This window comes from Rhinolophus sinicus, chromosome 16 (assembly GCF_057876585.1).
Source record: "Rhinolophus sinicus isolate RSI-liver-muscle chromosome 16, RSI-T2T, whole genome shotgun sequence".
NCBI lineage: Eukaryota > Metazoa > Chordata > Mammalia > Chiroptera > Rhinolophidae > Rhinolophus > Rhinolophus sinicus.
In genome coordinates this window covers 132,103,700-132,131,397 of record NC_142516.1, presented here as the reverse complement: position 1 = coordinate 132,131,397, position 27,698 = coordinate 132,103,700, and the positions used below count along the sequence as shown (strand labels likewise).

General features: G+C 41.3%; 2 protein-coding genes and 1 long non-coding RNA gene across 21 annotated transcripts in view; 2 read left to right on the top strand and 1 right to left on the bottom strand.

Annotated features, from left to right (window-relative positions):
* Positions 1–201: 201 nt before the first annotated feature.
* On the top strand, positions 202–12,390 carry LOC141571037 (uncharacterized). The gene is made up of 2 exons (XR_012495514.2): positions 202–995; positions 7,377–12,390. It is a non-coding gene; the product is annotated as an uncharacterized LOC141571037 (long non-coding RNA).
* On the bottom strand, positions 3,449–24,484 carry LETM2 (leucine zipper and EF-hand containing transmembrane protein 2). Of its 10 annotated transcripts, none has more exons than XM_019748104.3 (11): positions 24,334–24,484; positions 19,401–19,481; positions 17,782–18,229; positions 16,523–16,666; positions 12,067–12,204; positions 11,444–11,644; positions 10,156–10,275; positions 7,172–7,285; positions 5,214–5,306; positions 4,812–4,913; positions 3,449–4,072 (listed from the first exon to the last, which is right to left on the bottom strand). In XM_019748104.3, exons 2-11 carry the CDS (start codon positions 19,445–19,447, stop codon positions 4,010–4,012), a joined length of 1,470 nt encoding a protein of 489 aa, XP_019603663.3. In that variant the 5' UTR covers positions 19,448–19,481; positions 24,334–24,484; the 3' UTR covers positions 3,449–4,009. The 10 variants fall into 10 exon arrangements, with proteins under 10 accessions (XP_019603663.3, XP_074185753.2, XP_019603664.3 ...); XM_074329652.2 differs by having other exon boundaries at positions 17,782–18,158; XM_019748105.3 differs by lacking the exon at positions 24,334–24,484 and adding an exon at positions 20,922–21,314.
* Positions 21,458–27,698, top strand: part of NSD3 (nuclear receptor binding SET domain protein 3) — a 105,965-nt gene continuing 99,724 nt past the window's right edge. For 7 of the 10 annotated variants that reach the window (XM_019748085.3, XM_088793553.1, XM_019748084.3 and 4 more), the window contains exon 1: positions 24,624–25,123. The gene's annotated coding sequence lies outside the window, so the exon portion shown is untranslated. Of the gene's footprint in view, positions 21,585–23,816; positions 23,929–24,623; positions 25,124–27,698 lie in introns of those variants that run through there. The other 3 variants (XM_074329632.2, XM_074329631.2, XM_019748079.3) reach the window with 3 other exon arrangements.

Below are 27,698 nucleotides of genomic sequence, written 5' to 3'. Positions count from 1 at the left end.
TGATTGTTTCCTCAGGGGAAACTGGTGGGGTCGGGTAGGTCAGAGGGTCAGAGAGGGAGCTGGGACCTTGCCTCGGAATAGCCAAGGGGAGCTAAAGAGGTGGAGGAAAGCTAAGGATTATTCAACAAGGGCCTGCAGAAACTCAAACCCAGATATGTGTCTACCCCCTCTGTGTGGGTGTGGTTTTGCCTGTGCTTCTATGTGAGGGAAAACTTGTCACCTACGACTAGTTTTACATTCAGGTCCCTTACTTCATGTTTCCCAGCCGGCTCGTGTTCACCATCTCCCCACCACCACCACCAGGCTTCCTGTATCCATGTGACCAGGCTGCATGTGTTGGGATTATCACAGATCTTGGCATCCTATAGTTATTGTACAAACTCCACCCCATCCCTCAGGAAAAGGAAAAAATTTTCTGAATGTTTGTTTTTTGGCTGCTTGGAAATTTACTTCCTCTGCCACCTGCTGGTTATCCCTGCGCTCACCAGGTGTGTCCTGGCTCCTTAGAACTTAGTGCTCAGCTTCTATAAGGAAAGCTTGCTTTTTTTGCTGGATTACTGCTGAACACAAAAAAGAGTTCAATCCACTTTCATTTCTGTAGGGAAAATGGGATTGCTGCTTTTAAGTTTCCTTTCTGAGCTAGCTATTTTTTGGCAGCTGCAATGTTGGCCACTATTGTAAATTAGTTCTCTTATCCTTGTGTCTGTAAATATACAAATGTTAACATATTACAGTTTCTGTTTATTAACAGAGGTATTATTTGGTAAACAGAGCCAGGAAATGAATTTTAGCTCTTGAAACCAGGTCCTTTGTACGTCATCGTGGAGTATGCCTCCAAGGGCAACCTCCGGGAGTACTTGCAGGCCCGGAGGCCTCCTGGGCTGGAATACTGTTACAACCCCAGCCACAAGCCCGAAGAGCAGCTGTCCTCCAAGGACCTGGTATCCTGCGCCTGTCAGGTGGCCCGAGGCATGGAGTATCTCGCCTCTAAGAAGGTGCGGCACCTGACAGCTCTCCCGGGTGAAGTTGGGGTGGGACCTTATTGTGGTGTCTTTCCTTATAAAATAGTAATGATAATTTCCGCCTTGGCCCTTGAATCTATAAAGGGCTTTCTATGCCTTCAGGAGAGGTGCTGGAGAAATATAAGGCACCATTACAACAGTGATGTCTTTGGTGTTACCACTCAAATCACCCACGAATGTCCCCAGAGACTAAGCTGGCTGTCTAATAAAAGATAGTGAAATTGACCTGAGAGAAAATGAAATGACCATTTCACTTAGATGACCATATTGGGTCTCCTGAGGAAAGAAATCCAGTTTATCTAATGAAGATGACGTGCTGTCACGGCACTGAATCTCTGGTTTCCTGAGGGTAAAAGATGAGGGCCTGGGATCACCACAGCATTAATCAATACTGCCTTCCTGCCTTTTCTCATCATGATAGGCTAGGGGTCATCAGCCCCTTGGTACCGTTAATGTAATGTATTGATCTCAGGTAAGTAAGATTGAACCTCAGATGAAACAAGAAATCTATCTCAATGACAGTGAAGTCACTGTGTTTATCAGCGGCCACTGGGAGGAGCCAGCAGGCCAAAATCTCAGTCAACATGAGGTAATGTGCCAGTCGGCTTGGAAGTTCCATTAGCAGGTGTGTACTGTGGTGACTGGCAGCTTTAGCCTGCTTTTGGCATCACAGCATGTATTCAGTATCACCAAAGTGACTCACATTGTAATGAAGCACAGAATTAGACACAGCAGAAGTGCAGGGCCATGAATATCAAGTGCCACCAACACCTCTCTATTGTAGCAGAATTCTCAATGTCTAAGATACAGGCCAAGTCTGACATCACCAGTGAGGTTGCGTTTTAGGAAATGCCTACAATTCTACTCTGAGATTATCAGCAGCTGGCACAGCTGAGGCACATCCATCTGCAGGGATGAGTAGAGAGCAGGGAAAAGAGAAAACTTCATAGCAACCGGGCAGAGTCTTCCATTCCTTCAGATGAGAGCCAGCGAGAGGGAAGGTCAGCAAGAAGCCAAGTGTTCAGGAAGACTCAACCTTGGGCGAGTTCTCGCTAGGTTGGCTGGCACGCAACACGGTTTAGAACTCCTTGTACTGTACTGCCTTCAAGATATTCCTGCTGGTGCATAGAAGTTATACACTTAATGAACCCAACAACTGGAGGTTTAATGGTCTCGTTACTCCAGTAGGGAGTAGGATAGGTGAGCCATGTACACCCTTCCCCAACTCGGTTGAGCATTGATCTTGTCGGTAGCTTGAAGTCAGCCATGTGGGGGTATTTACATCACTGGAATCTGCAAATGCTACAAATCAGCCCCCCTCCCACACCAGAGTTAGTTGTTAATCATTTACCAGAACACCACTAGCTCAGTTTCAACATGGAGCTGGATGTAACAATCATGGAACCCAAAAGCCAAGCACTGTAAGTGATGAGAAGAAAGAAACAACCTTGACTGCTCCGTAAGAATGGGAAGAGAGATGGGTATCAAGTGTCTCTGATGCCTGTTTACGAAGCAAAAACAGGTGAAAGCCAAGTGGGGTCAAAAGTGACCAGGGGCCCCGTGACCTAACCATTCCTACCCGGCTCGCAGGGAAAGCCAGAACTAGCCCAGCAGTACCTGTGAATCATTTGGCTTAAACAGGATTGAACAAGTTAAGTAGCTAATCCCTTTCCCACAGTCAACACCTGAAATGTGAACTAATTAAACACCTATCATTTTAAAAGTGGGGAAGTTTATTGTGAATCACCTTGCTCAGCCAATGGCGAGACCCATGAAATGCTGCATAGGAGGGATTCATCATTCTCAAGGAACTGGAGTTCATTAGCAGGACGTGGTGGGGCTTGTCCTCTGTTGGAGAGGAGGGTTAGGAAGCTCGTAAAAACACATGTCCTTGCTATGAAATGCTGATGACAGTCCTCATTTAGGTGATCCCAGACAAGGAGATTTGAGTTTTACTTGGTTTAATTGATTCCTATTAAAGTGCTTTCAATTTCATAGAAAGTAATCTAATTTTGTCACCCACAGGTGGAGATACCTATTCCCTGCTAAGCACTCCCCAAGGGAAGAAAGCTGGTCAGCTGCATGGCAATTTATTAGGTTGTTTTTTCAGTATGGACGATACTGAAAACACCGAACATAAATATCTGACTGTAATATTTGTTACTGGGTAGCACAGGGATTATATCAGGCTTGAATAATCCCTATGACTAACATATAGTCTTGTTTGTGAAAGACAAACATCCCAGAAAAACACACCCAGCCCAAACAAATGGTTAAGTCTTAAACCCTTAATTATGTTTCCTAGCAAAATGGTGGCTAATGAAAGCCATATGTGCTAGAATTGTGGCCGCCTTCCAGGTTCCTGCAGGCCCAGAGGGGGATGTCTCAAAACAGCCAAGCAGCAGTCAAACCTTTTTGATTGCCAGTCTGTTTAACTCCCCATTTTATTTTCCAAGAAGCTTTTTCTTTATAGCCAGAATGATCTTACTGGGGGAATACACTCATTCCATCTCATAAGGTACTTGGTTTTCAGGGTACTATTCCTCCTGATGGATCGATCACTCTTAAAAAGTTGGTCAGGTTTTTGGAGTTTCCAAGTTCTTACTCAGGTTACCAAGCCATAGGAGGCAGAGGTTTCTAAGGCGCTAAGCTGATTCCATTATGGAAAAAGTTTCCTCCCTTAAAGGACGTGGGCACAAATATGAAGGTGTTAAAAACAGTATGGGGGGGAACTTTACACAAAGTTTAGTGGGATGACATAATGGTATAGAGGAAATGGGCTTTGCAGTTATATTTTTCTAAATGGTCTGAACTTGGTCTCACTGCTGACGTCATCTGGAATGGTTACAAGGCCTCAAAGGACTGCCCCAAGGACTAAATGGTTGATCCTCTACTCAAACCAGACACAGAGTTAACCGGGAGGCCCTGTATGGATGCCATTGCTGAAGGCGGGAAGCTGGAGAGTGAGCATCCTCTTCCAGTAGTCCTTACGCTCCTTTCGAACTAGCCTTGTTGTTCTGGGTTGTCTCTTGTGACTTGGCCTGGAGTGTCTAGATACAAAACATAAGGACTTTAGGTACCAGTCACAATTAGATGTGTAAGTTCTTTAGGAGTCACTTTTTGGCTTCCTTAATCAAAATAATGACAGACCACAAAGTCAAATCAGAATTTGTAATTTACCTTGGTAATAAAAATAAAGACATGCAAACCAGGCCAGGCCCCTGGATGTCTACCCCGCCTATTTGTCCACTGGTGCTCTTTGGTCCTCAGGAGCCAGCTGAGCTGCTCACTCCACAATTCAACTCTCCCATTACCCCCACACTGTTTACTGGTGCCACGCCTTTTGCTCTTGCCCCAAATTCCTTTACCCAAATGGGAAAAATGGATAGATAAGTAATTTCTTATTTACACACATTTCTCTTAAGATTTAAATTGCTTTCCTGCTAGTATTTCCTGACATATGAATCCTGTGTGAAATACACAACATATGGGAACTATTTCCATCTGGCACAAAAGAAAATAAGAATGCCTATATTATAATTAGCTTCTAGACTTAACATATTTAGATCTGATTCACGACTGCATTGGTTGATTTTTATTTTTTTTTTTTGCTTTTGGATAATTGAGTTTTAAAAATGTAGTGGTTATAAGATGACTAAAGTTCAGCCTACAACTTCCTGTTTGGATGACAAGAAGAACTATGCAGTGTTTTACAATAGTTACAATAGTTAACAATAGTTACAAAACAACTAGAGGGAAATGGATTTTCTTTTTCTAGATAATACTTACAGCTTCTTTGGCAGAAGTGATGGCTCCTTTAGGTAATGAAATAGGTGTTGATGGTGGTATGGGTGATGATGTAACTGATGGCAGTTGCATACATTTTTCATCCTTAAACATCAGAACTGAGAATTGGGTACTGATTTAAAACAATGTGCATTGACTACCATGACTACCAGGAAACTGTAACAACTACTTCATATTCTGGCACAGATTCAAAAGGCAAAATATAGGACATAATTATATACAGCCAAATGCTGAACTTTCTTAGAAACAGATCAAACTGCACAAAAAATGTGCTTTATTAAAGAACACCACTGAAGTTCAGTTTAATTAAGGGGGTTAAAAATAGAGAAATTAACTTGTTATTTTCATTTTAATGTAATTAATCATGAAAAGTAATGGTCTAACCTTAGTACCCTTCAGTTGAGGTGCTAAATCCACCATGTTCTCTTTAGATTCAGGGGAAGTTGGTGATTCCATAGGAACATCTGTCTTTGGAGCCTAGGGAAGGAGAAAATATTTTATATAAGCATAAGCTTTCTGCTCTTCCTGAATCTCAGAAGCACTTCTACAGTAGTCAATGCCTTCTAGCACAATTTGCTTTCCACTAAATCCCTAACTTCCTCCAAGTATACCCTTTATGAGTAACATGACATATGTCCCTGAAATAGCAATTTAATATTATTTATCTTTGAGTTTTGAGCACCCAATATACCAAAGTTGCACTTTAATTAGATTCTAGCATTTAAAATCCTCAGTCATTAACAAGCTACTGGGTTGCCAATTCTGGTCCTATTCTTGGTCTCAAAAACCAAAAGGTGCCATTTCTCAATTATTAGTTTCTAATAGCATTGATGTAACTTGGTCAAAATTGACATCTTGATCATTTTTGGTGTCTAATAATAAAGTTGCCTGATTTATTAAAATGGTAGGTGCTGCTTAATAGAAGCTGCAACATGAGGAAAATGGAAGGAAGGGGTGGTATTTCGGAATAGCCACCCTGTCTTTAATAATTATATTAATTAGATTTGAAAACAAATATATTACTGCTCTTTGGAAATAAGTAATTTCTTTATATTCTTTGGAGGGAAAAAGATTACATAGCTCCAAAATTACAGGTATTCAATTTGATGTCTAAATTTTTACAGAATCTAGCATGCTACTTGTTCTCATTTTTTATATATGGAAAATAGAAGTTTAAAACCATGGATTTAAAAAAAAACAACCAATAAAATACCTAGGAGCTTGTCGTTTTGTCCTTAATTCTTAGGTCTTTCTCAACCATTCCAGAAAGCAACATCTGGATAACGAGTTTATGCCCATCTACAATAATTCTGAGAACCCAAATTTAGCTCTGAGACATTGTGCTATTCCAAGATTTCCTTGTTCCTGACAGCAGTCTAAAATGACAAATAACTTTGGTCTGTCTTAAAGACCAAAGATAGAGTAAGAACCCAGTAGCCTACCTTTTAGAATATGGTCTGTGCTCCAAAGTTGTTCCAAGTCTCCCTAGAATCCTTCCTAGACAAAGCTCAAAGCCAGATTACTTTCTGGAACTATGAAAAGGGAAAGCAAGATAGTGTCTCATGAAGCGCATTTTTATGCTGGGCTTCATATAATTTCCCTTGGCTTGTCCAAGGAGTCAACAACATAACCAAAATTAAAAATGGTTGGTCCTCACTCCAGAGTACTAAATCTAATCTACTAAACCACATGTGTAGCATCTTATGTAATGGTCTTTCCTTTCTCATCCACGCAGTTTCTGAGGTAGACATGAAACTACATAGTAGAAAAGTAAGAGGCCCTTTCTGATGGATCCTGAGCAAGATGCTCTAGTGGTTAGGCCAATCCTGGGTTCTTCAGTAAAATACCAGGAGAAAAAATGCTGCTGAGTTAAAGGCAACAAAAAAATGATTAAGAAAATGAGTTAATGAGTTAAAGGAAAACAAAAAGTTTACATTCTAGATTGGCCATTCACTGCTTAAAAATGAATAGGTATCTGGACAAATGAAATAGACATGACGGAATGGAACCAGTCAGTCTCAGAAGAGAAAGAGTGGAGGGAAAAAAATCAAGTCTACTAATGAAGACTAAATAGTGAAGAAGAAAGAATAAACTGGACTCCTGTTAGTAAAACTAAATCAAGCTGGGATTAAAGGACGTAACAGCCCTAATAGCTAGAGGTAGTTTCAGTGATTTGCTTTGATTTTTTTCAGGAATTTAAAAAAGATTTTTAAAGCCATTTGGGCCAAATTCCAACACATATACCAAAAGAAATGCCAAATCTGACTACAGTAGGAAATAAGACATTTGTGGAGAGGCCCTAGTTATGGAAATCCAGATTCTCCATGCTCCCAGTTACTTACCTGCCCACTTAATGGGATCTCGATTGGCTTTGGCTTCATATCTATCAGGTAGAAGGTTCGTGACAGGAGCAAAAGAGAAGGAGGGACATTCTCCTTCAGGTGGAGGTCCTGCCACTGGAGAATGAGACAGAAATAAAACACGATAGAATCACAGAATGTTATAACTGGATGTGACCCGCAATCATTTGCTTCCCTGGTTTTACAGCTTCCACAGGTGCATGCTGATAACTACTGGCATAAAGAGGATAAAGACACTCGCCCCACAGTGTCGGCACCAGTGGTTGTACCCTGCAAGCCCCCTCACTCCAGTGGGATCCCTCTCAGAGTCGGAGAATGTTCAATTAAACTCTCAAACTGATTGTGGATCAAAGAAGCTAAGTATCTTCTCTTACACACAAAGTAGATAATGTTAGAGCATAAATCAGCCTCATTCATAACCAAAGAAATAAACATTAAAGTACAAATGAGATGTAAGTTTTCAAGTACCAAATTGGCCAAGCTTTAAAAAAAGATTTTTTTTAGACCAATAATACATGCAGAAGAGACAAAATCCAAAAGGTAAAATGTAATCAATAAAAATAAGCCTGTTCTACCCCTCTTCGCTAGCTACCTTATTTTCCTCCTTAGGAGCAATCACTGGTACCAGTCCTTTATATGAGCTTCCAGAGAAATCCCATGCATATACAAATATACACATTTGTATGTTTTTTATCTTTACACAAAAAGTGACATATACACACTCTTTTGTCTTTGCTTTTTTTCACTGAAATGAGGTGTGATAAAAAAAAATAGGGTGAATGCTGCTGCCAAGTGCCATCCAATGGAAAGGCAGGAATCTTTAATATGGGAAGTGGCACGTTGAACCTTAGTAACAGTGTGTGACAAGTTTCAACTTACTTGGTGCAGTCAGTCAGGTGTGAGCTACGGTTGAGAAAAAGTGGGGTTTTTTTGTTGTTGTTGTTTGGTTTTTTTAATTGGGGAATATTGGGGAACAGTGTGTTTTTCCAGGGCCCATCAACTCCAAGCTGTTGTCCTTCAGTCTAGTTGTGGAGGGCGCAGCTCAGCTCCAAGTCCAGCTACCCTTTTCAATCTTAGTTGCAGGGGGCGCAGCCCACCATCCCATGCGGGAATTGAACCGGCAAACTTGTTATTAAGAGCTCGCACTCTAACCAACTGAGCCATCTGGCTGCCCAGAGAAGGTGTGTTTTAAAGTATGCCATAAGTCATCCATGGCCACACTTCATGTCACCTTGTATGTCATCTTGCAGATTGAGTTATATCAGTAGATATAGAGCTGCCTCCTTTTTAAACATCTGTAAAGGATTCCACTGTATGAAAATGCGATGATTTATTTGATTATACTCCTATTAATGAACGTTATGCTGTTTGTAATCTTTTGCTATTATAAACAATGCTTCAATGGATAATCTTGTATATATGTCATTTTGCACATGTGCAAGAACATAGACTAAATCCCTAGAAGTGAAATTGCTAGGTCAAAGTAAATGCATTTAAATTTTTTTAAAGATACCTCTATGGAGGTTTTTACCAGTAATACACAAGAGCCCTCTCCCTCCAGCCTCGCCAACATGGTGTGTTATCAAATCTGATCTTTGCCAACATAATAGGTAAATGTGGTATCTCATAGTTTTAATTTATGTTAAGATGTTTCACGTTTACCATTTTTAGATTTTCCCCTTCCATGACATATCTGCCCGTATCCTAACAGAATTTTCTGAATACATACCACTTGCATATCGTATGGTTGGATTAGTATCTTCACACCCTTGTAGTGGGGATTGTAAAGTGGGACACCCTTTCAAGAAAGCAATTTGACAGTATGAACCCACATAATACTCTACATTCAAAAAAATAAATTATTTGAATGCCTCTCTACAATGTTAATCTTCCAACTAGAGCAGGTGCAACAAATAAGAGAAAATAGCTACCTCCATGGTTTCAAAGTCACAACGATGGCTCCTATCCCCAAATAATTCATGTATACTTTATGGCACTTTTTACTGTTATAGGAATGAGAATTTTAATAGGAGTTACTCCTTTAAGGTTTTAAAACATTAACACTCATAGTTAGAATATGTTGCCTGAGGAAACAATATTAAACATTTGTTACCAAAGCTAACACTTTACACTGGTTTGGGACACTAATTGGGAAAGCAATCGGGTGAGCCACCAGGCAAGATTAGAGCTCCAGATGGATCCACACAGATAATAGGCCTTGTATTACAGATTTTGCCCAGGCCCTTACAATACCTGGAGTAGGCAAAATTCTACGGTGTCCTTGAGATTCCCTTATGTACCCATGCCTTCTCCCAATTATTCAATCAAATGCTAAGCTAGGTGTGCTGCTTTTGCAGATGTAATTAGGGTCCCAAGTCAGCTGACCTTAGGGTAGGAGGATTACCCAGATGGGTCTCATGTAATCACATGAGACCTTTAAATCTGGAGCTAGAGATCAAAAACAAGGGAAGTCTGAGATTTGCAGCACGGAGGAGGTGGTCTGGCATGTGAGAAGTTCTCCACTGCTAGCTTTGCAGATGCAGGTGGCCTCCAGGACAGAGAGCAGCCCAGGGCTGACAGCCAGGGAGGAAACAAGGACCACAGTCCTGCAGCTGCAAGGAACTAAATTCAGCCAACAAACTGAACGAGCTTGGAAGTAATCTTTCCTCACAGCCTCCAGAAAGAAACATAGTCTGCAGTTCTGACCTACAGGACCCTGAGCTAATTAATGGGTGTTGTTTTAAGCCAATAAGTTTGTGATCACTTGTTATGCATCAATAGAAAACTAATACAGTACCCAGTCTCAGTCAAAAATAAAACGAGTTCTTCCAGCATCCCACTGCTCAATTTAAATAAGGCAAACTAGGTACGATGTTTCACTTGCCAAGAAGAAATCACAAAATGAGGTCTGCAAATTGTAGGGGCAAGGGTTCAAGTGAAAAGGGCCCAGGAAAGCTGCTACTTGCCTCTCTGAGCTGTTGTCTCAGTTGTTCCTCAGTGAGACCCAGTGATCTCATCCCTCGGGCCCTACAAGCAGCTTGTAGCTCTGATACACTCAAAGCATTCACCCCTTCTTTGGCAATTACCTGAAAGAAATATAAGGAATGGTAGTGGATCTTCTGGTTCTGATTTTACCTAATCCCTAAATTCCAACAAATCGGGGGAGACAGAGGATCTGATGCTTTCACATTTTATCCCCTGCACTGACTACTGCAAAGGCCCAGAGCCTAAAACAACAAGGTGACTTAGGAAGGTGCAGCAGCTGAGATAGAGGGAATCCTGCCAACAGGTATTAATAATATTAGAGCTATTTACATAACCTCTCTCCAACATTCTGTCACCAAAGTAATTATTTCCCCTCTTGATTTGCAGTTCACCTGCTTGTGACATCTCTACTCTTCTCTTTCATGGCAGTGTCAGGATTCATTTAAAAAACATTTCACTTGAAAAGCTTTCAATGCACCATTTGCTGCATGTCCCAGTAGTATTCTTTCCCCACTATCCCCCTACCACCAACCTCAGAATGGCCCTAACTCTCTGGTTCACAAAACTCCATCAATAAACAAAAATTTCTGCTTAGCGTGACCCAAAACAGTGGTACTTCTGGAACCAGCATTGTTTGTTCCAAAGTTCTAAATGGGTCCGATGGGACTATGCTTCCCAGTTCTGGGAATCCTGCTCCCTCAGGCAGAATGCTTGCGAGCAGCTGATTCAGATTCAAGAAAGATTCTTTCCTTTCTTTAAAGAAGTCCAATTAGCAGTTATAGGCCAAACGGAGCCTTTCTTCCATGTCTAGGCTCTGCTTTCCCTCCCTGCATTATGCGTTGCCACCCCTTCTTACCAGGCAAACTCACCCAGCAGCATATTTACTTTGGCAGCAGCTCCATGGGAGGGGAGCAGAGGTGTGGGGGTACAGCACTGTCCTTGCCAGTAGCAGACTCAGGAATCTACTGAGCTGCTGTTCCTTCCCAGGGGGTCCTAACTGCTTTAGATTAGTCCCAGCTAAATCATCCAAATTACTAACTGCTTATGATGGCCTTCTCAAGAAAATGGGTCAGCGTACGACAAACAACTCCTAAAATGAGTAAGCAAGGTTCAGGTTGTCATGGTAACAGTTGTTTAAACGACTCATTTTGCCAGAACGGGTCCATGAGCAGACCTACTAACAGAAGATACTGCACTTCATCTCTGAGCCACCCAAGGCATATCTCCCAATGTCTCGCTAATTCTCTACAGCTATAGTTAAGCTCTTACTTCATCATCTGCTTTTATAGACTTCAGTCTCATCAGGAGCTGAAAGCGGAGCAAATTGTTGGTTCCAAAGGACTGCAATTCCAGCAGTTTGCAAAGGGCAACCAGCTGAGGTCGATCTAAGTGCTCCAGGGTGAGCTGATCCTCAAATAGTTTGGAAAAACGAACTATCTCCTTTGTGCTGGGCTTGTGGCCTGTCTGAACCTAGGCAGTGGGACAAAAAGGCTAATTAAAATGTGTTTCCTACTTCATTTAGCCTTCCCAGTCAGTAGACTATTTGAAAGACACATCAAAGCATTTATGGATTCTATCTTATGTTTGGAAATGGGCCCTGTAGTACAAAGAAGAGGAAAGAAATCTGTTTGAAGTCAGACTGAAGCAATCAGAAGTAGTTCAAAAGTTTAATTTTACTGTTTTTTCCAAGAAATTATCAATGTCTTTAGCACAATGGTTGCTTTAAGATAGATATTTCTGCAAACTACTATCAATGCTTGCAATATTGTATGTATATAACTTAGATTTTCAAATTCAGAGATTGTGAACAATTTGGAAGACCCATGGTGACATGCATTTTTCATGTAACTCCCAGCCCAGAAGTTGTTTGGTATTATATGAAAGACTGACACCTGTTTGACATAGGCTGAGAACTGGGTAGAGGCATCTCCCAGGTTGGCCCTGTTCCTCCTTGCCATTTCTGTGATCGTTTCTTGAAGAAATTTTGCTAGTTCCAACTTTGCAGCCATTTTCATTTTCTGTTTTTCTTCCTTAATAATAGAAGAGGAAAAAGTTAATCAATCCTTCATGATTACAACTTGGTAGACAAAGATGAGAGAAAAATCACTGTCACTTTGTTATTGTTCATCCCTATTTCATATGTTAATATTACTTTCATACTTAGTTGAATGGGTTTTGTGAGAACCAGAGCAAATAAAAAGTGCCTCTATTCGCAACTTGTCTCCTTAATCTTACCTTTTCTCACTAATACAATGACCATAAATATTTGATAGAACCAAAATGTCCCCTGAATGGGAGGCTGTATCATTAATTAGAATGAGATACTAATTTCTTAACCTGATGCAAACCTTCTAGGCTGCTAGTTAAGCCCTGGATTTTGCTTGGGTCACAAATAAGGATAACTAGGAAATTAACTCTATGCAAAGTAGCTACAGTTTAAGTAATGTAAAACAACACAACTTATTACAATACAATGAGTTAAGGGCTACAACATATGAACAAAGTACTACACAGAAGACAATTAAGTGTATACTCTTAAGACACTATGTTGCCCATAATTTCTAAATCCTTGTTCATCATCAGAAATGCAGTACGGAACCATTTTCAAAATAACTACAGTCAGGACTCGGGGATGGAGTGAAACAGTAATAGATATAGATATCTATAGTGATATAGATACATATTTTTTAAGCTGCCCAAAAGACTCTAATGATCACCCAATGATAGCAATCATTAGTTTTTAGAGAGATTTTAAAAGACTCAACCAGGGGCTGGGTAGGTGGCTCAGGGGGTTGTAGCGCCCACAGGGAAGGCTGCTGGTTCGATTTCCACATAGGGGCAGTGAGCTGCGCCCTCTACAGCTAAGATTGTGAACAACAGTTCTCCCTGGAGCTGTGCTGCGGTGAGCAGCTTGGAGGTTGGCATGAGCTGCGGGCTGCTGTGGGCTGCCCGTGGGCTACTGTGTGCATAATACAGGGAGCTGTGTCCTGCACAACTAGACTGAGAAATAACGGCTTCAACTGGAGGGGGTGGGTGAGGTGGAAGAAAGGGGTGGGGGAGACTCAGCCAAAAAAAAAATCGCACAATGGAAATGCCGCGATTAGAACCCATTTAATCATCCATTTCATTCATCTATATCCATATCCATCCATTTACAGAGCATCTACCACGAGCTAGGAGCTGGAGATAAAGTGAGCAAAAACAGATATGAATTCCTGCCCTCATGGAACTTCTAGGCTAACGGGAGAAACAAACATTAGTGACTAATGATAATCCACTGATCCCACAAATTAACGTAAGAGTATAATGGAGGTGCAATGAAAGAGAAATGCATAGTACTGCGATCTGATGTAGACAGAAAGCTAGCACTGTCGTTGGCTTGCTCTCTCTCTTTTCATGGAACAAAGAAACAAGAAAGTATTTTCCAGGCCCATGGCCACGATGTGTGTGTACATATGTATGTTCAGGGAATGAGTAGTGTCGAGGAAAGAGGAATATTTAGATAAAACACCTCCTCTATTCCCCCATCTTCCTGCATTCACTAACACTTTCCTTGGAATGCCATTGTATTAATTCTAGATACTGATTACTGTTAATGTAAGGAAATTAAACCACTGCCAGGCAGTTAAATATTGCAGTTTGATTCTACCCCTTAAGTGTATCTCAAATCTGTATTCAAGTTTTTATTTCTAATGCCATGTTCTTAATTTAGGCTTCGTCATTTCTCTCATGCTAATGCAACAGCATTCGGCTGATTTCCCTCCCTTGTCTCTATCCTCTTCAATCCTTCCTGCCAGCAAAATTATTTTTCTAAAACACAGATCTAATCATGCTACCCACCCTCTGCTGAAATTTACCTTCCATTATTTACCACTGTCAAAGGTAAAGTCTAAATTCTTAGGGTGGTAGATGCTTTCCAACTTGACCCAACACATCAACATAAGATGAGAAGATCTTATCTTCTGCCATTGATGCCCTCGTATCCCAAATATAAAGAACCAATCAGTGGTCCCTGGTTATATCATACTGTTTTATACCATTAAGCCATTCTAAGTGTAATTCTTTCCATCCAGAACACCTTTCAAATACTGTGTCAAAATTCTACCACTCTTTAAATCTCAGTTTCATAGTTACATCTTCTGTGAAACATTTCCCAATCTGATTTAAAAGTTACCCTCTTTGTCCTCTTGTAATATTGTGTTCATATCTTCACACCACTGTCTAGTAGAGCATGGTATGAAGATATAAACAGAATAAAGGCGCTACCTTGGTTTTCTAGCCTGTCACCTCCACAGTAACTATCAAATGAGCACCCCTCTTCGCAGGAACTACTCATAAGCATTAAACAGTCCATCTGGCTGAATAAATCATGCCTAGTGTTCAACTAGGCACTGCAGTAACAGTTGATTTATGTTTGCTTTATTTTTCATCACTTAAAAACGAGTTGAAGTTCAATGGAGAAGAGAGAGTTTTTTTTCAACAAATGGTGATGGAAAAACTGGATATCCACATGCAAAAATAAAAAATTCTTGACACTCATGTTAAACCTTTCTTAAAAGTTAATTCAAAATGGATCATGCTTAAATGTAAAACTCAAAACTCTAAAACACCTAGGAGAAAATCTAGGTGACTTTGAGTTTGACAATGAGTTTTTAGATATAACATCAAAAGCATGATCCAAGAAAGAAAAAAATCAGTAAGTTGTACTTCATTAAAATTAAAAACACTTGCTCTATGAAAGACACAGTTAAGAGAACGAAAAGACAAGCCACAGTCTGGGAGAAAATACAGAGGGTGCCAAAAAAAATGTATACACGTTTTAAGATAACACCTTTAAAAATATGTATACATTTTTTGGCACCCCCAGTATTTGTAAAACACATATCTGATAAAGGATTTGTATCCAAAAATATACAAATAACTCTTAAATCTCAACAGTAAGAAAATGAACCCCATTAAAAAGTGAGCAAAATAAAGCCTCACAATAATAATCAGTAATTAAAATGCACATTGATGCTTGATGACAAAAGGTAAGATATACAAGGTGTTACTGAATGAAAAAGAACTTGAAAAGCAATTGAGAGTTAAGTTACATTATTTGCAAAAACATACATAAAGAGAACACTGGCAGGAGAGATATCAAAATGTTAACTGTGATTGTTGATGTGTGATGGGATTGTGAGTAAATTTTGTTTTCCATTTTGCTTATATGCGTACTCAAATTTATTTTACAATGAATTGTATTGCTTTAAAATGAATAAAATTGTTTTTAAATTTTAAAAAAAGTGAGCAAAAGATTTGAACACACCTCCGCAAAGAATATAGACAGATGACACATAAGCATATGAAAAGGTGCTCAGCGTCCTGTGTCATAACAGAATAAAGAGAGCACTGCATACCTCCTAAAATGGCTCATATTCATAGCACTAACACCACCAAATGCTGATGAAGATGTGGAGCAACAGGCACCCTCATTCATTGCTGGTGGGGATGCAAAATGGTACAGCCACTTTGGAAGACAGTTTACCAATTTCTTACAGAACTAAACATAGTCTTACCATACAAACCCGCAATTGCTCTCTTAGGTATTTACCCAAATGACTTGAAAGGTTATGTCCACACAAAAACCTGCACGTGGATATTTTTAGCAGCTTTATCCATAATTGTCTTCAAATAGGCAAATGGATAAACTGTGGTGCAGCCATACAATGCAATATTATGCAGTGACAGAAAGAAATGAACCAGGAAAAGACACGAAGGAAACTTAAACGCATATTGCTAAGTAAAAGAAGTCAGTCTGAAAAGACTACATACTGTATGATTCCAACTATATGACATTCTGGAAAAGGCAAAACTATAGAGACAGTAAAAAGATCAACAGTTGCCACAGGTTGAGGGAAGAGGGAGGAGGGACAAACAGGTGAAGCTCAGTGAATTTTTAGGGCAGTAGCACACTGTGATGATAGATACATGACATTACACATTTGTCAAGACCCATAAAACTATATAACACAAAGAGTGAACCCTAATGTAAAGTATGAGCTTTACTTAATAATAACATATAGATATTGGTTTTTCAGTTGTAACAAATGAACCACACTAATGCAAGAGGTTAGTAATAGGGGTAATGGGGGGAAGGGATATCTGGAGATTCTCTGTACTTCCTGCTTAATTTTTCTGTAAACGTAAAAAATGCTCTAAAAAAATACGTCGACTAATTTTTATTTTTTTTTAAGTTTTAAAAATCTGGGAGCATTTGAGATCTTGTTCCCTGGCATATTTTGTCAGTTTTTGCTCAAATAAACTCTCATAAACATTCTGAAAAAAAAGTTAAGAAATCCTACATACCTTTTTGGATTCACTTTCAAAAGTTGATGGCAACATCTCTGGGAGGAGTTTCACAAACACTGGTAATAAGAATTCCATGAAGGGTACAATTATGAATACCGCAAATGGAACCAGGCGGAAGAAGTCAGCACAAGTCCTCAATAGCTAAAGAATTAAATGCATATGCAATATTCATTATTTTAGGACACACCCCAAACAAAAAAACTAAAAACCCTACTTTGGTTCTTAAAGTATTAAAAACACAAGTAAGGGGCCGGCCTGGTGGCTCAGGCTGTTAGAGCTCCATGCTCCTAACTCTGAAGGCTGCCAGTTCAATTCCCACATGGGCCAGTGGGCTCTCAACCATAAGGTTGCCGGTTCAACTCCTCGAGTCCCGCAAGGGATGGTGGGCAGCGCCCCCTGCAACTAATATTGAACACAGCACCTTGAGCTGAGCTGCCTCCTGGATGGCTCAGTTGGTTGGAGCACGTCCTCTCAACCACAAGGTTGCCGGTTCAACTCCTCGAGTCCCGCAAGGGATAGTGGGCTGCGCCCCCTGCAACTAGGAACCTGGAGCTGAGCTGCGCCCTCCACAACTAAGACTGAAAGGACAACAACTTGAAGCTGAACGGCAACCTCCACAACTAAGATTGAAAGGACAACAACTTGACTTGGAAAAAAGGCCTGAAAGTACACACTGTCCCCCAATAAAGTTCTGTTTCCCTTCCCCAATAAAATCTTAAAAAAAAACACCACAAGACATTCTCTGCACCTGTTTATAAAATGGAAAGGGGGGGTTTCCTCTTTTTTCCATATTTCTGAAGTAATATTTATGGGATATCCTCAAGGAAATCTACGGCTTTCAAAACATATTACTGGTATCTCTTACCTTTCATGTAACTTAGGGGTCCGTACTTTAACAACTTAGCATCTGTTAAAGTTGGTTTTTAAAATGTATATACTTAATATATTAACAATAGTCTGTACTTCATGTGTACAGATCAAACCTGCAGCCTCCTAACTCCTTGGAGAAATTAGAAAACACTATTATAACCATTCTATAGGCAAATATATACAAATTTTAAGAATTTTGCCTAAAGTGGTACAGCAAGTCAGTTGCAGACAAGTATGAAACTCAGTAAGAAATCCTGGTTCATTATATCAGCTAGTATTCCTACTTTGGGATTTTTAAAATGAATTTTAAGTTGAGTTTAAAATTTCATTTCTAAATAGTTCATTTTAACTTTACATTTCCTTTCTCAAACGTGATTCTTGCCTACCCTTCGTCTCTCTCGTCTGGTCAGCACCTGTCCATGCAACAGCCTCCAAACCATTCTGGCAGCAACTTTGGTGTCAATCCAAAGCAAATAGAATCCATTGTAATAATATTTAAGTTCATCCATAATTTTTTGTGTATAAGATTGCTTTTCTTCCTTAGTCTTCGTGCCCGTTTCTTTTGTGGGCTGAGGGCTTGTCACCTGTGGCTTTTTGGGGGTTTGCTCCAGCGGAGGTTTACCAGGGACCTCTTGTAGCCAGCAAGCTGATGTGTGCAGCTTTTGTATTATCCTAGTTCGTAAGTGAAGTACTTTATTGCCTGACTGACTAGGAAAGCAGTACTTCTTGCTTCCACAGTTCTTCATATATGTTAAGTAGGAATCTGGCAAGTGAAGAAATGCAAGTGATGGGGAATAAGAAGAGCAGGTAGGATGGACAAAATGGCTAGGGAATCTGGAATAAAGAGCAACATCCTCTGAGTTGAGCACAAATTATTACAAACTTAAAAGTTAAAGAAATAGATACTATATCTGGTTAAAATAAAACAATCAGGTGGTATTCATTAGTGAATGAAAGATAACTTTTTACCCCAGTTGAACAGTATGCTTTATGGTTGAATAATATACTCTAGGAGAAATAGTAATAAATTAATTGCTAAGAAGCATTATATTAGAAGTTATAAACTTCTAATATGAGAAGTTAGAAACTCTGCAACTATTCATTTAAAAAAATCTAACAGCAAACATTTTCCTGCCAGGGATTATGTTTGAAAGTTCTGTCTCTATTATCATAAAACAGGTAGAAGACTTGTGTTTTCAGCTACTCAACAGGAATATTGTTTGAAGAAACTTCATGGTCTCTTGGGGGTTAACCAATCACATAATACTGCCTTGTCCATGCTGTGCCCATGGACTCCCTCAAATGAGAGGCACTTACAGCCAAAACGCACCTTTATCTAAGATTCTCAAAGAACATTAGGAATAAGAACTAGAATTGGGAACCCCAGCCAGGGATCTCTACATTCTAGTTTTGCAACAGCTCACAATCTTCAGTTAACTAGCACATCAGATTGTTTGAAAATAAAAATAAGATCACGTAGGCAAAGAAATTCCTGGCAAAGAGCTTTTGGCAAAGAGATGGCCTTGTCCAGTCTTTGTTTTTCAAGCACGACAAGATAAAACACTTTTTGAATGGCCAAAAGGGAAAATGTACAATGTATCTGGCACATAGTAAGTTCTCAGTGAATATTCTTTGGAATAAATGATAATAGACTTTGCAGGTACAGGCCCTAGGACTGACGTGTTTGCCAGCCATTTTACTCCTTGCTATATCTAAGAGCCTCTTGTCACATTCATCAATTACAGAGGTGTCACTCTAACACCATTCTATCTTCTGTCTTACCTGTACTACACATCTACAAAATTACTCAGCCTGAGTTCTAAAGCATACAGAAAATTTGGGATGTTTAAATACATTAAAATGTCAGCTTCCTAAAAACCAACAGAGTTAAAACCAACAAAGCTTTAATTGTGTACTAAGCCTATCCATTTACATATATCTTTTCCATCTAGAAGCATAAGGTTCATACAAATATTGGGAAGAGGGAAGAAATTCCAAGGCTTACCTCGTTCGGGCAATAGCTAAAAATGTAGTATAATTGTAGAAGGCCATATTTATATTTGTCTCAACTAGCCAACATAGGGACCTAGGCAGAAGGAAGAAGTAAACAATTCAGTATTTTAAAAACACATCATTATAAAGATATCAGGATTTAAGTGTTTTTAACAATTGCAAGGGTAAAATATTTGCATATTCTATTCAAGGTGTGAAATCTCTGTCAAGTTCATTTCCAACAATCATGAATAGATTGGATTCATGGATTTGAGAATGGTACTTTGGGATCCCAACAGATAGAAATGACCTATAAATATGATGATGTTCATGATGGTGATATGGTCTTCAAAGACATTTTGATTTCTGGTCAATAGTACCTAGTAATCTACTTGAGTGGTTGCCAAAGTACTCAAGAAGCTGAGCCAGACACACCTATTAGTAACCTAAAAATATAGGTAGAAAATAAATATCCTCGATTTGTTTTCAATTAGCTTTTTTTCCATACTTAGCCAAGTTGCCCTAAACTTTAAAGATTGAAATTACTCACTAATCTCATTACATAGCAGTGAGGATACACGCGGTACCTATTGTCAAGTCGAGGTAAACCGCTTTTGTGCTAGTCATTCTCCAAAACGTCCAAACTCAGCTTTATAACTTCAAGTAATTTACCAAAACCTTTCTCCATCCGGTGGCGCTTTTCAGCCAAGGACAGGAACGAGCTTAGTATCTTAAAGTGTCAACTCTGCTTTCCTGCAGCTGGGAGGGAAGTACCAGGGTCTCTCCTGAACGGAAACCTCAACCACAGAGCTGACATTCTGATCAAGAGTTCAAATAATACTTTGGAACATCTGAACCTAAACTAAGGGCGGGTGGTCTCATGTTGGAGGGAGACCTGACCCCTTCCCGCGGTCAAGCCGTTCTCTTGCCCGCCTGACACTCTAGCCAGGCCCGCGGTCAACCGTTCCCAGGCGGGCGGGGCCGGCGACGTGCTCCGCCTGCGCTTACGCACCGCCCACGCCCACACGTGCGGGGGCTGCAGGCTCCCCGGATACCTTCACTTCCGGCACTTGACGGCACCCGGGGAAAACGCGCCCTCGGCTTCCTCTGCCTGTGGCTTTTGTGCGCGCTGTGTTTATGGACTGTGTTTACCGTGGTCGGGCCTGGGGGTGGGGCGTGGGGCTGTTTCTTTGTATTTCGGTGCGGGGGTGGTGTAGGCACTGGGACGACGCACCTTGTTGGTGATCCGAGTTTATGGAAGGTAGGCCAGAAGCAGGGCGCGGGGTACGGAAGAAAAAGGAGGAAGCAAAGCACGGAAGGAGGGTGAATGGAGGCTGAGCTCCAAAGTTGTTGGGCGGGCGAGGGAACGAGGTCAAGGGCTGAGGAGAGCGCTGTGGGCAACTGGAAGATGTTGGGAAAACTGAGCGCTGATGGGAGGAGCAAGATGCTGAGGAAGCGCGCTCCGCTCCGCAGGAAAACAGGCAGGCACGGTCCCTCCAGGCACAGCCTGAGGATTTGACCCGCCCACCCCTACCTCCTGTGGCCGGCTCCCCGGAACGGCTGCCTTAGTCCTCCGGTTCCTTCCCGATCTCCCCCATCCCCAAGCTAGAAGGGCCCGAGGCCTAGTCTCTATGGCTCCACTTCTTTCCTCACTGGTGACGTCACTCTGAGTGACGACACCACCCACCAATGGGCTGTCAAATGCTGGGGAACGAGGGCAGCCTTCGCGCTGGCGGCCCTGGGGGCAGCAAGGTCCTGGTTCCCACCAGCGAAATGATTTATTTCCCTACTGGGTTTAGTTTAAGGAGAGTCTGTGCTGGAGAGCCCAAGACTGACCTTTTTCTGCTTGTTCAACACTGTATGTAGGTTATGGACTAACCCTCTCCGAAAACCCTTCATTGAAAGCTACATTAAAGAAGCTCTTACCCTACCGATAGCGTAATATGCCAGATAGTAGCTATGGTAACCCTCTAGGAGTCACGAATTACATCACTTTCATGTATTTCCCTCCTCCGCCCCTTCCAACTGCGCAACTGCGTGGGGGGAGCAGTGGGAGAGAGAGTGGCAGAAAGGGCGGGAATGAAAAGGAAAACATTCCTCTCCCTTCTTCAGGGCCCAAGACTGGAATGCTGTGAAATCTTCAGATGGCAATCTGAATTCTACTAAAGAAATGGCTTTATAAATGTTCTCTTAACAGGTATTGTTTATGACCAGTACTTTCTGTAGAAATCTCAACATTTAAAATGTATTATTGTAGCTGTGCGGTGACATAGGCGGTGACACAGGTCTGGGGGACACTTCGATTCCTAGGATGGGGAACTGAGCCATTTTGGGGAAGTGAAAGATCTAGAAATGTTCTCGCTCCCCAGTCATCTCTATCCGTCCATTTTATCTGGCTGGCTCTAGAAGGAAGACAAAATTTTTAGTAGCTCTACTTGAACACCAGATACCAAGGGAATAGCTTTCTCACGGAGAACACTTCTTTTAACATGTGTGCTGCCCGCGGACTTGACCCATCTGGGCCGCACATTTGTAAGAATGAAAGATGGCGGGTATTAAAATTCAAGTTTTTTTTAAATGAAGGCTGCTTTTAATTCGCAAAGTATTTTTCAGCTAATAACTAAATGAATCAACTGTTGTTTAATTTTCAATTTGGCCACTAGAGGGCCCTTTGTGCATGTCTGATGCCCAACTTTGCACAAAAAGGTTTCACTTCACAGTCTACGTTTACTAGAATTAACAAAATCTACAAAGGTTTTGGTCTTTTTACCTTTCCTTCCCTGGAAATTCCTGATGGTCAATTTTGAGCTCTAAAAGGATAGGTAGTATAATTTTTACATTACTATCATAAATTAATCACTGCACTACCATGTACCTGTACTTTTCTGGAAAAGATCATAAAGGATGCAAAAATACTCCTTTCAATTCCCTGGGAGACATTTTATACCGAGAAATATTCTTATTCATGCATTGTATTCACTTACAACCAGGCACAGTTGAAACCATTAAGTATTCATAAACCAGATGAACAATTCCAAGACCAGTATTTGAAAGATGAGCTAGATTTTTCTACCACGGCCATGTCAGCAATCCTATCCTGAAGAGAGAAGGGTTAAGAATCTTTCTTATTGAAATCCGTTTGTTCAAAGCAGTGTCTGCCTTCTGTTATTAGGACGGTGATTTTTTGACTTTCAGGATAAACGATTTATCACGTAAGGAGGTTTTAGATATAATCTACAAAAAGAAACAAAACAAATTTCTTCATAACTCTGGCCCTGAGAATTGTGTTAGATTGCTGTCTTAATGACTTGTTTGCTCATTTTCTGTGAAGAAGAGAAAGCATGTTCTGAACCTCAGAAGATATTAGATGCTAAAAAGGTAAATTATTGTTTTTAATGGCCACTTCTCTAAATATGGCTCCAGATCAAATATTATTAACAATGTATTTTGTAATGTTTTGCAGGAAGAGACAATGCATCTACTTCACATTAGTTTTAAACTCTTGTCAGCATAGTTTTAGAAGCAAATTAAAATAAAATCTCAGGGGACAATTTACCAGATTCTCCTCAAGAGGAAAATCCAGGTGTCAGGTGAAGGCAACAGTTTATCCACAAAACAAGGTAAACATGGGAAGGTTGGAAAAGAAGGATGGAGGTAGAAAGGATCACAGGAGGGAAAAAAGACTAATTTAACCTCTCTTCCCAGGAGATAGAATCAAACTTAAATAAGCTCAAGACCTGCCCTTTGGAGGTCTGTGTTCCAAGAAGACGTATAAAACAAACAAAAACGCGCTTATATTAATTCCTTTACCTTTTGCTATTTCACAAAGCATAGGTACTACACAAACAGATTTAGAAATGTTTAATGAATAGTACTGGGAATGCTAATTCTGAATTATCATCCTTAATATTAACAGGGTTGTGTTTTTAAAAACTAATCATTACAATAATTGATCTGTAAGAATCTTTTATTTGTCTTTAAAGATAAAGATACCAGAAATTTCTTGTAACAGTACCAAATAGATCCAGCACTATAAACGTCCATGGAGAGTATAATGCCTAGTAGTGATACGGCTTTTTATTCCCAGAACAGAGAGCAGAGTTTTGGTTTCCTCATTTGATTGCTGCTTGTTTGTACATTCTCTGTACTGCAACGTTTTAGTTATTAACAATACCCAGGAAATACCACCAAATCTGCACCCTCCTGCAAGACCAATTTACTGTGTCACATCTCCAAGACCTTCTATTGTTTAACATAAATTTCCTTGGATGTGGAGGGTTAGAGGGTTACAGAGAATTTTGACTCCCTTTTCTTCCGCTCGTTCTTGCGTGAACTGTCTAGGACAAATGACCTCACATCCCTCGGAGGGAAAATCTGGCAGCGAGCAGTAGAGGGCCCAGGCACGTGACGGGCACCGAGCCCTCTGGGTCCCTCGGGGTGCAGGGTACAGTCAGCTCTGACGTCCTCGTGGTTACCCACAAGCCTCCGGGCCCGCAGATCGAGCAGGAAGAAGGCATGCGGGGCCGGTGCCCATTAGGGAGGTCAGTGCTTCCTCACAGTGAACGAGATGCCTCCAAGGCCTTCTAATGTTTGCAATGGGGAGCGTGTGTGTTTGGGGGGGGGGGGGCATCATGCTGAAACATATATGTCTGAAAGGGAGACTGCCCCCATGGCTCAAGTCTGAAATTCCTGCCATGGTGTCCAGACGCAGACCCATGTGGAATAGGCAGCTCTTCTCTGACAGCTGGCGGACAGAAGACAGACAAGGAGGCACATAAACTGTTATACTCTTTCCCGGTCGTCTTAACCAAACATTCGTTTGTAGGTTATTTGTAACACTTAGGTATTGTATAGCAATGTCACTGAGGAGTCCCATGTGGTGTTTAATATGTGCTGTTATTTAATAAGTAACACACACGAGCACAATTTTACCTCACAGGCCCTACCTTTAACTTGTTTTCTCTGTTTGCTGGTTTTGTTTCATTTTTTTGCTCTCATCATTCCCTCCTGTCCTTCTGCCTTTATCGCCTGCAGTCTCATTTCTTGTCTAGACTCCTCCGGGCTGCTCACTTTTCTGGTTCTCTTTCCGGCCCCTCCTCCTCGCCCAGCCGACGAGCCTCTTCCTCCTTTTGCCCCTCGTGCCCCAAATCCGGACTGCATTTCCCGGCAGGCGCCGCGGCCAGTAGCCAATAAGGGACTGAAGATTTGGCGGCGGCTGCGCTCAGAGAGTCGGGGTGGGGGTGGGGCTTTGTGTCGGTGGTGGCAGCGGCGGGAGCGGGCGGCGGCGATAGCTAGCTACTGCCAGGACCGCGGCGGAGGCCGAAGGGAACTGTCCACTGGTCGCCGCGGAGAGGCGTGCGAAGGCCGGCTCGAGTCCCGAGGACCCTGCTGCCCCGACCCGGCCGCCAGCCACAGGCCCCTCTCTGATAGCAGCGGCTGCGCGGCGACCCCCCCATCCCTCCACCTTCCCTGCCTACCCCACCTCCCGCAGCCTTCCTCCTCTCCTTTCGTCGCCCGGCCTGGCCCGGCCGTGGCCCTCTTCCGTGCCCGCCGCCATGGCAGAGGCATCCGGTGCCGGGGAAATCTAGCCCGGGGATTTCATGCGGCCTAGTTTGGTTCCGTCTCCTTCCTCCGCGGCCCCGGCGGCTGCCCGCACCCGAGCCCCACTCCGGGCCTCCGTGTCTCTCCTGTGATCGTACTGACACGGCCGGGGGGTTAGAATGGAACAAACTGAAGGTAAAGTGAATGCGTATGCGTGTGTGTGTGTGTGTGTGTGTGTGTGTGTGCGCGTATTGGAAGGAAAGGCCGAGGAGAGAACGAGAAGGCGGCAATCTAGGGATGGGACCCGGGTTGGGAGAGAGACCCTAGCCGGGATGGGAGGGCCAGCGGGTGGCCTGCAAGGGTTCGAGGGTAGTCTAGAAGGAGGAGCAGGTAATAAAGAGGGGATGTGTAGCAGGGGAGGTATGATTGGGGTAAGAGATGGAGTGGCGCTGGGAATTGGGAGTAGAGGTGGGATGGGGGCGGGGATAAAGATGGAACGGGGGAGGGGCAGGGGAAGGGGAGCAGAGTTAGGTTTGGAGACGGTTAGAGAGACCTGGGAGGACTGAGAGATAGGGAGGTTTGGGGGTGGAGGGTGGAACTAGGAGTCTGGAGGAAGGAGATAGAATTGGGTGGAGAAATGGGCATCAAGGGAGAAACGAGGGAATGGAAGTGAAGGAAAAGGTGGATTAGGAAAAGGGATGATAAATGATTGAGACAGGATGCAAAAGGAAGATAGGAAATAGACTCAGGAAACTGGAAGGAAATGAACTGAATGTTGAGAAGGATGAGAACTACCGACCAAGCATTACAGAGTGGGAGGAAGAGAAGGCAAGGGGTTGTTAAAATGTTAGGAAAGGAAAGGAAAGCCTTTTGTTCCTATATTTGTGTGTATTTTGTGCCTTTTCTTTCAAGGCTGGAGAATAGAGAAGCTAGTAGTTATGGTGTTATGATTGTTGTGAAATGGGGAGGTGTGGGTTTTACTGTTTTGAGGGAAGAGATGTATTAGTGTTATGGTAGCAAGACAGGGAGAGACATGGCCATAATTTGATGGTTTTGGTGAGGGAGTGAAGACAATTCAGATTTAAAGGGGGCAGGGGCAGCCATGTTTGCTGCCAGACACTGCAGTGTAAATAAATTCCTTCTTTCCGACATCAGTATGAATCTGAAAGGGGCCAGTTCATATGGTTAACCCTTTCTTTCTATTCATGAACTCTTCCCTTCCATCTTGAGGTCATTTAAAATTATTCATAACCACCAAAGGAGGTAGTGATGTTTTCCATCTTGTGTGTTTTGCTGCTCAACCCCCCTCCCCACACCCCCACACACACCTCTTTTTCCTCTTCCTTCTGGTTGCAAACAAGGCATGCTAATGAACTGCAATGTAAAATTTAACCCTTTTTGTAAAGTTAAGACTATATTTTTACTAGCTGAAGGACTCATCACTCTTTTATTTCAAAAATGACCATCAAAAGTCGTTTAAATATTCGTTTGTTTCAGAGGACTCGGAAGCAGTCAACATGTTTTTTGCAATTCTTTAAGTAAACAAGGAAATTGCATCGGTTATTTTACTTGGGCTTGTGCTCTTGGCAAAGCACTGTGTGGGGGTGAGAAGGGATAGGAAGATATGCTTGCGGTAGATTATCTGTTTGACTGTTAGAAAATTAGAAACGTGTGTAGTATTTTAAAACGGTGTTTATGATAGCTCTTGCTTATAGGCGATGGGTGTGTTAAGAAGTGTTTTATTTTTTTTTTATAAACTCTGTCTCCTCCATCCCTTCCCTTTGCTTTCATGTAGCTAGCTCAATACAATCTCCAGATGCTAATTCAGCACACTGCAATGATCTATGAAGTAGGCATGCAGTTTTTAGAGCCTCATTGAGGTGCCAATTTTTTTTTTTTTGTGTGTGTGTGTGTGTGTGAATTTCAGGTCACTCTCAGGAAAGCTACAGTGACTCTTTAATGTCAAATGTAACTACTTGTGTGATTTGAAATAGTTACTATTCTAAAGTTTTGTGGGGGCAAATGTTTAAATCCTGACAAGTTTACAGTGGATAAATTATGTGGAGCTTCTTTTATTTTCATATTGAAAAGGATTAAATATGTATGTGACCTCTTGTTTTGTCTTATAATTGTAATTGGGGTGATCTAAACTTTAATCCATCATATTGATATTGAAACTTCTCTAATACATGGAAGGCTTGTTAAAATTGTAATACGGACTCAAACCAGTTGTACTAGATATTGATTTAATCTACCTTAATGCAGCATCTTTTCAGTTTGTATATAGAAGTTTAGGATATGTTCATAGTCTTTTGGAAAAAGTAAATAAACTATTGTTAGAGTGGTACTTTGTGAGAGTACTTTTAGTATAAAGGCCAAATTTACAACTTGGAGTATTTTGATTTGATAATGTTCAGCCTGAATTTTTAAAAATTTTGTGAGGAAAAATTCCATTTAAAAAGCCATTCAGTAAGCGTTCTTGGAATTTATTTTCATGGAGATTTCATTTTATGGAGATTTTCATTTTATATCTCCATTCATTTGACCTATTATTTATAATTAAATTGTAAATTATGTGCATAAACTATCAGTGCCATAAATTTTTAGGAAAATGAGAAATTGTATGTTAAAATAAACTGACGTTGGAAGCTTGAATAACTAAAAAAAGTATTTCTGTGTATTCAGTTAGATTGGTGCAAAAGAAATTGTGGTTTTTGCAATTATTTTTAACCTTTTAAACCGCAATTACTTTTGCACCAACCTAATAGGT